General features: G+C 45.9%; 1 protein-coding gene across 1 annotated transcript in view; it reads left to right on the top strand.

Moving 5' to 3' along the window:
- The first annotated feature begins 526 nt into the window (after positions 1–526).
- Positions 527–8,555, top strand: part of NCAPH (non-SMC condensin I complex subunit H) — a 33,583-nt gene continuing 25,554 nt past the window's right edge. The window contains exons 1-6 of the mRNA XM_077773439.1: positions 527–591; positions 5,335–5,554; positions 5,714–5,804; positions 6,697–6,789; positions 7,111–7,246; positions 8,162–8,286. Coding sequence (XP_077629565.1) covers positions 573–591; positions 5,335–5,554; positions 5,714–5,804; positions 6,697–6,789; positions 7,111–7,246; positions 8,162–8,286 — 684 coding nt within the window. The 5' untranslated portion in view covers positions 527–572. The remainder of the gene's footprint in view (positions 592–5,334; positions 5,555–5,713; positions 5,805–6,696; positions 6,790–7,110; positions 7,247–8,161; positions 8,287–8,555) is intronic.

The raw sequence follows: 8,555 nt of genomic DNA, 5'->3' as shown, positions 1-8,555 counted from the left end.
GGGGGGAAGATATCCAGTAAGCTTTTCACAAGAATGTGAATAAAGACGATGGCCTTCATTTAAAACTGTATATACAACATTTCGCACCTGTCCTTCGCCCTCCTCCTGTTGTTGGCTCCTTCTCACCTCTGTCCCATACCCCATCCATCACTTTCTACCTTCTTAGTGTTTTGCTGCCTGCTCTCACAATACAGGTCGCTATGAGAAATTAACCTTTTTCCTAGTAATCTGCCCCCACTCTCATTAGAAAGTGAATTGCGTGAAACACAGCCCTTGCCTGTCCTGCTCGGCGCTGGGTCCCTAGCGCCCAGTTCCGCGTGTAACGCTCGAAAAGAGGGAGTTTTCCTGCTACTTCAAAGGGTCCATGGACCCTCTACAGTACACTCACAGGAACCGAACCGGGAACCCACCCACTCCACGCAGCCCGGCACGCCCCCTTTCCTGCCGGTTGACTGACGCGGCCTGCGCAAGCGCGCCTCTGGCCCCGCCCACAGCATACGTCGCCGCGGCCGTTACGCCGCTAAAGCGTCTCGGCGCGCGATTTAAAACCAGCCCCGGAAAGGGAGAGCAAAATGGGACCTCCTTGCCCAGGTGAGGCTGCGTGGGTGGGGGGCGCCGCTGGAAGGGGTCGGCGTGAGGCGGTGCTCCGGGCGGGCAGAGTCAGCTGGCTGACCTGAGCGGGAGGTGCGGATATTTTCGGCCTAGTTGGTCTTGGGGCTCCGCTGGCGGAGGGAGAGGCAGGCGCAGAGAGGAAGAGGCGGGAAGGAGGGATGGGGGAGGGGCGGGGGAGGGGTGTGCCCCGCCATTCAGGACACGGCTCCAGTCGGCGTCGGGAGCGCCCGTGGGGCGGTCCCCACTCCTCTGTCCCTCAGCGCGGTGCGACCGTTCCCGTGGGCTCCTACGCCGCGTGCCGTGTCTCTCCACCGAAACGGGGGTTTTCCTGGAATGTACGTTAGTTCACGGCCTGGGAAGCAGAGTGGTTACTGCCGAACACTTAACACGGGTGCCTGTATTTTTGCATTCATTCAGCAAGCATTGAGCGCTCCCTTTGGGCCAAACCCTCTGTCAGGTGCAGAGATACAGTAAAGAACAAAACAGATAAGATCCCAGCCTCTTGGAGCTTGTATTCTAGTTGGGGAGTCAGTCAACAACAAAAAAAAACCACACGCGAGGCGGAGTGCTGTGATTGAGAATAGCAGAGTGAGGGGAGGGGCCTCTTTAAGTTGAGGATTCAGGGAAGCTGTTAGAGCAGAGACTCGGGGACGTGTTTTAGGTAGAAGGAGCAAATGCACAAAAGGGCAAGGAGAGAAGAGCCTGGCTGGGACTAGCCGCATTGTGAGTGCACAGTGAGTGAGGCCCCTGAGGTAGGCAGGGCCTTTGTAGGCCTTGGTAAGAGGTTTGGAAATTTAGTTAAATTTTGAACGTGGTAAATGACTTATGTGAGAGACTGTTGAGGGGGTCAGTAAACACTGGGGTAAGAGTTGGACACTCAGGGGAGTGATAGAGGCCACTCAGGGAAGTGGCCCATAGACTCAGGAACAAATCCATCATCATTAAGATCATAAAACCATGGGAGCAGGTGAGAACGCTAGGAAGACCCTGTAGAAAAGACGCTCAGGACCAACATTTAGAAGCTAGATAGAGATGGGGAGCTTGAAAAACTCAGAAGAAAAAACTCACAGAAACCAGGAGTGTTTCAAGAAGCACTTGAAGGGGTTTCATCTGTTTCAAATGCTGCTGAAACTCTAGAGAGATGAAGCCTAAAAGTAGCCAGAAGTTGTAGGTGACTGTGACAGGATAGTTTTCATAGAGTGGCGGAGATGGTAGCCAGATCATAGAGGTTTGAAAAACGAATGGGAGGTAAGGAAGTAGATGTAGAAAGTGTCTTTGAGCTCAGTAACCATCTGAACGAGAGAAATCAGAGAAAGAGTACTCTTAAGTATTGAAGGGTGCCTCTGATCCCCATCTTGAGTTTCCCTCTTAGACAGGATCCTCCTTCAGTGCTTCCTATTTCTTAGTCTCTTGTCTCAAGGTCCATCTCCCCTCCTTCTCTGGAAGTGCCCTCATTCAGATAGTAACAAGCCCTCTTGATTCATTCTCTAAATATGTCTCTTGCCTCCTTCCTTTTCTATGTTTTCTTTTTGTTTCTTTTGACCTCACCTAAGAGTTAATGTCGACCATGCTCTACAACTTGTGGGAAGCTATCAGGAGAACATGTGAAGTTCTTATCCTTGTATTTTATTTATTCCCTTTTATCCCTTTGCACGATTTTTTTTTTAAAAAAAATAATGTTTTGTTTTGAGGGGGAGAGAGAGAGACATGAGCAGGCAGACAGGATGTGAGGTGGGCTCTGCACCGACAGCAGAGAGCCCCATGTGGGGCTTAAACTCAGGAACCATGGAGATCATGAGCTGTAGTCAGACATTTAACCGACTGAGCCACCCAGGCACCCCTAATTAATGTTTTTATTTTTAAGTTTATTTCTTTTGGGAGAGACAGAGTGCGAGCAGGGGAGGAGCAGAGAGAGAGGGAGAATACCAAGCAGGCTCTGTGCTGTCAGCACAAGAGCCTTACTCAGGGGTGGAACTCAAGAAACTGAGATCATGACCTGAGTCGAAATCAAGAGTGAGATGCTTAACTAACTGAGCCACACAGTTCCTCTCCCCCCGCCCCCCCCATATGCCACTTATGTTACGTGGGCAACATTTAATGCTGTGTATCACTTTATTTTTAATGTGTTCCTATAAAATATGTTACATTGTGCATTTTATTTTCACATCACCAATTCGGAACAAGCTGAGATATACTTTCTTATTTCCATTTGGAGGATGAAGAAGCAAATGCTTAGAACATTTATTTGCTTAAAACTTCTCCAGCTATTGGGGTGCCTGATTGGCTCAATCTGTAGGGTATGCGACTCTTGATCTCAGAATTGTGAGTTCAAGCCTCACATTGGGCCCAGAATTTATTTAAAAAAAAAAAAAAAAAATTCTCTAGCTAGTAAGTGATGGACCTGGCGTTTGAAGCCAAGCCTTTTGATTCTTAAATCAGGGAACTGTCCCCCAAAGTCTCTCAGTTCCTTCATCTCTCTCCTAGGGATCTTGTTTCTTGCACTACCAAAATAGCAGTAGCCACTCACTACCATAGTCACACCCTAGACCTTGTCATTATCAGTAGCTGCACCACTCTGTCATCTCAGTTTTATTTTTTTTTTATTTTTATTTTTTTTTACAAATAGTTTATTGTCAAATTATTTTCCAGAAGTCATCTCAGTTTTAAGCACCCTACTTGTCAGTACCATTTCTATCTTGCCAACTCATTCCTTCTTGTTCCTTGACTCCAACAACTCCAACCATCTTTTGACCCAGCAGATCTATATTCTTTGCTTTTCACTGTCTGTCCCTCGTGTCCTTGTTCCCCTCCTTACTTAGCTTACATGCCCTGGTCAATCAGTATAATCACTTCCTTTCATATACTTCTAACCCCTTGCCCTCTTCCAGTCTCTGTATACTTTCTTAGTAAAATCACAGCCCTAATTAATTCCAACTCTGCCTACTCTGCCCTTGCCCCTGCTCACTTGATGGTCTCAAGGGGACCCTAGAGCTGCCCAGCAGTCATGCTGTATTCTCTTGTTCATCCACTCACCTTCTCCTAGATGACTATTCCATACCCTCCTTTGTCTCCTAAATCTCCAGTACCTCCTCTCTGGCCTTCACTTTAGCTACTGAGTTTTGGTTTTTATGTGCTTCTTATTCTACTAAGAAAGTAAAAACAGTCCAAAAGGAGCACCCACAAGCGCACCATTGTACTTGCTCCCCTACCTGCATCTCTGCCTGTGTTGTCTGGCTTCCTTCTATTGCTGTGGATGGGCTTTCTGTGATGTCAGGAAGGGTAGCCCTTTTAGTTGCTTGAATGTATTGTTCAGTGACTTTTACCCTTTATTCTGCATGATCGAAGTGAACAATGCTTCCCCCACCCCCGCCCAAAGATATCTGGAACCTGTGACTAAGGTATCCTTACATGGTAAAAGGGACTTTGCTGGGGCACCTGGCTGGCTCAGTTGGAAGAACGTGCAACTCTTGATTTTGGGATTGTGAATTGGAGCCCCATGTGGGGTGTAGAGATTACTAAAAAAATGTATGAACTATTAAAAAATTATAATTTGAGGAGGACTTTGCAGATATGATTAAGTTAGGGGTCTTGAGATGGGGAGATTTTCCCGGATTATCTGGATGGGCCCAGTGTAATCACAGTGGTCCTCATAACAAGGATGCAGGAGGGTCAGAGTCAGAGAAGACAGTGTGATGACAGAAGCAAGAGCTTGGAGTGATGCGAAGTATGTAGGCAACCTCTAAAAGCTTAAAAAGATAGGGAAAGAGATTCTTCCCTGAAGCCTCTAGAAAGAATACAGCCCTGCTAACACTTTGATTTTAGATTTTGACTCCAGGATTGCAGGAGAATACACTTGTGTTGGTTTAAACCACTAAGTCATGGTAATTTGTTATATAGCAGCAATAGGAAACTAATACAATTTCTTTGCTTCATTCTCTCTACCAAGCTAGAGTTTTCCCATCTTAAAATTTTTTTTTTAATGTTTTTTATTTATTTCTAGGAGAGAGAGAGAGACAGTGTGAGCAGGGGAGGGTCAGAGAGAGAGGGAGTGACAGACTCTGAAACAGGCTCCAGACTCTGAGCTGGCAGTCAGCAAAGAGCCCGACGCGGGGCTCGAACCCACGAACCGCGAGATCATGACCTAAGAGAAAGTCGGACGCTTAACCGACTAAGCCACCCAGGCGCCCCGAGTTTTCCCATCTTAAAATTAATTTCTCAACCTCATTAATCTCACTTCCCTTTCAACTGCTTTCCTCCCATTTTAGTCCTTCCTTTTTATAGCAGAAGTCCTTGAAAACCTTGTCTCCATTTACTGTCTCCTAATTCCTCTTCTCCTATCTCCCCCGGAATCTATGCCTGTTTGACTTTCTCCTCCCGCAGCTGCCCTAGGAAAACTGCTGTTGTCAAGGCCATCAATAACCTCTAGGTGGTTAAATCCATGGATGGAGTCTCAGCCCTTCTCTAATTTTACCTCCTATCAGACCTCATTACTTTGTTAAGGAAGCGTCAGAAGGCCATCACCCCGCAAAAAACTTCAACTATAGAGGTTCTAGCTATGGAATATTCGAGTTGGAAACGATCTTGGTGGCAGATGTGCAGTGAACCCCCACCCCATGAGAGGCCCCAAGCCCCACGTTAGATATAGGAACTATTCTGTGGAAGGTTTGTTGAACGAGTGTTTTGTTCCATCACTGTCAGCCACAATGAAAACCTTTTCTTCAGAAATCCGTGGGCACCCCCACAGTGCCTCCTCACCTTCAGAACGGGTGTTCTCGATGCCCCTGCCCCGGAAGGCCCCTCTCAATACTCCTGGCACTCCCGTCCTTGAAGACTTTCCCCAGAATGACGACGAAAAGGAGCGACTGCAGCGGAGGCGCTCCCGAGTCCTGGACCTGCAGTTCAGCGCAGACTCGCCTCATCTGCTAGCCTCCCCGTCCAGTAGGTAAGTGCATTCTGGGCTGCCTCCGTGGGGTGGCTGCCCTGGCGTGGGCGATGTGGGTCTGGCATCTCCACAATACTATGTGGATTCTGGATCCAGATTTTGAAGAGTTAGCATGTCATGGATCCTTGCCAGAGTTTTTTCTTTTTGGTTTTCATTTAGGAATATTGACGTTTCAGCCACGATTCCTAAATTTACAAACACACAGATTACAGAACATTACTCCACCTGTATCAAACTATCCACTGAAAATGTGAGTATCTGGGGTGCCTGGGTGGCTCAGTCGGTTGAGTGTCTGGCTCTTGGTTTTGGCTTAGGTCATGATCTTGCTGCTTCATGAGTTCAAACTCCATATCAGACTCAGTGTTGGCAGCGCGGAACCTGCTTGGGATTTTCCTTTTCCACCCCCCTCACTCCTCCCCCGTTTGTTCTGTCTCTTTCTCAAAATAAATAAACTTAAAAAAATTATTAAAAAAAAAAAGAAAGAAAATGTGAGTATCTGCTGGATCATCAGTGAAGATATTACAACTTGATCACAAGGGAAATCTATCCTCCTTGATTCTGTGGAGAATGCACAGTTGATGATAATTGTGTGCTTTCATTGTCCAGTAACTCTTCTTAATGCTGATGTTTTTCAGTATGCTTTTACTATTTCTTATAGGCCTTTGGCGTTCATTTTGATAGATTGCTTGCCACCTGCATTGTATCTAGAGAGGCAGCATTGCTTAGGGGGTAATAATGTGACTTCTGGAGCTAGCCTCTGTTGGAATCCAGTCCCTGACATTCACAAGCTGTATGGTATCGACCTAACCACTCTGCTGCAGTGTCCTCTGTAAAATGAGAATGTGACTAGTACCTGCCTCATAGAGTTGTTCTGAGGATGACCAAGTCCCTTTGTATACAGTGCTTGGAACAGAGTCTACATACACTGAAAACTTAGGAAGTGTGCTGTCATTCTCTAGGCCTTGAGAATGAGGAGATAATATATGGATTTAGCTCTATCATCAAGTGTTTGTGGGAACTGATACCTGTGGTGAGATGTGGGCTGTTACTTTGTAAAAACTTAGCTTCCTCTGTTAGGGTAGCATTATTTACATGGGCCTAGGCTATAAATAACGAACCTTTCTACATTTTTCTGTTTTCAGAAAATAACTACCAAGAATGCTTTTGGTTTGCACTTGATTGATTTCATGTCAGAGATTCTTAAACAGAAAGACACCGAACCAACCAACTTCAAAGTAAGAAGGATGTTCACCTTCTCTTAGATGTGAATTAATGATGATTATTTCTGATATTTAGCACAGCACTGTAGTTGAATTCTGCAAATACATGAGAACCTCCCTTGTGTAAGACATTTTATTAGCTTCTTTCTTTCCTAAAGTGATGAAATAGAGAAGATATCTTTATGTTATATTTTGTTTATTCCCTGTCAGTCTTGGGTAATCTTTGTCATTTTTTTCTTCAGAGCAAGTGAATATTTTGTGAAGCTGGCTGTGTTTTGCTTGTTCAGCAGTCCCTTCTTATGCCTCCAGTGAGTTTAGCTCTACTTGTTTGACTAGGTGGCCGCCGGCACTCTGGACGCCAGCACCAAGATCTACGCTGTGCGTGTGGACGCTGTCCATGCTGACGTGTACAGAGTCCTTGGGGGGCTGGGCAAAGATGCACCGTCTGCAGAAGTAGAGAGCCACGGTGCAGGTACATGGGATGGGATCTGGATTTAGGGGCTTTCTTAAGGGCACAGCAGGTAGTTATTTGAGTAATATATTGGGATGAAGTCCTAGGAAATCCATTATCTCATTCGATTGAAGACATGGACATTGTCAAAATTGTATATGAGGAGATCCTTAAGCCCTATAGTTGTTTTCCTTCAAAAAGGAGAAGGCTTTTTTAAAACTTTTAGCTTTTATTCAGGCAAGATTGAGTAAACATCACCAAGTGGGGAGGTTCTGATTTGGGGGACTTTAGAAATTGGCTTGTATTAGAAGCCAAATACTTAAGGTTTTTTTCCAAGGTTATGGATTTTTTTTAGTGTTTTTGTTTTTTTTTTAATGTTTTTTTTTTTTCCCTACGAGAGAGAGAGAGAGAGAGAGATGGCGTAAGCAGGGGAGGGTCAGAGAGAGGGAGTCACAGACTCTGAAACAGGCTCCAGGCTCTGAGCTGGCAGTCAGCACAGAGCCCGACGCGGGGCTCAAACCCACGAACTGTGAGATCATGACCTAAGCGAAAGTCGGACGCTTAACCGACTAAGCCACCCAGGCGCCCCAGTGTTTGTTTATTTTTGAGAGACAGAGCGTGAGCAAGGGAAGGGCAGAGAGAAAGGGAGACACAGAATCTGAAGCAGGCTCCAAGCTCTGAGCTGTCCGCACAGAGCCTGATATGGGGCTCGAACCCATGAGCCGCGAGATCATGAACTGAGTCGAAGTCAGATGCGTAAGTGACTGAGCCACACAGGCGCTCCCAAAGGTACAGATTAGATGTGCCTGTTGCTTTGAGAGAATGGCACGTTTCAATTACAGTCACTCTTTAGAGTTTTGAAGAACGTGAGTTAATAAGTTTGGTTACATCCTCCAAAGCAATCTTTGCAGTACTTAGTCTTCTTTCTTCTTTCAGATGGAAGTGCTACTGAGACAGGAACAACCAAAAAGGCTCAAAAGCCAAAGAAGAAGCACTCCAACAAAACCATCGAGCAGAACGTAAACAACCTCAATGTGTCTGAAGCAGATCGGAAGTGTGAGGTGAGGAACTGTGTGCAGTGTGGTCTCTGACTAATTCAGAACCTCAGTGGCTGAAACTTGGCAGGGCCAAGCCTGCCTGGTATGTGTTTGCTTAGGCCTCAAGGGAGTAAAATACATAAGTGGTATGTGCATTATCATCCCTTAGCTTTACAGTGAAGACTGACAGGTATAAGTCCCTGCTTTTCCCACAGTATTTCAGAATGATTGAGTAGAAAGAGATGGCAAATTACCAAGGACTCTGATTGATCATACCATTGATTTTCTTTCCT

This window comes from Crocuta crocuta, unplaced genomic scaffold (genome assembly GCF_008692635.1).
Source record: "Crocuta crocuta isolate KB4526 unplaced genomic scaffold, BGI_CrCroc_1.0 scaffold67, whole genome shotgun sequence".
Taxonomy (NCBI): Eukaryota; Metazoa; Chordata; class Mammalia; order Carnivora; family Hyaenidae; genus Crocuta; species Crocuta crocuta.
The sequence above is the reverse complement of the archived record's forward strand: the minus strand, read 5'-3'. Positions and strand labels throughout refer to the sequence as shown.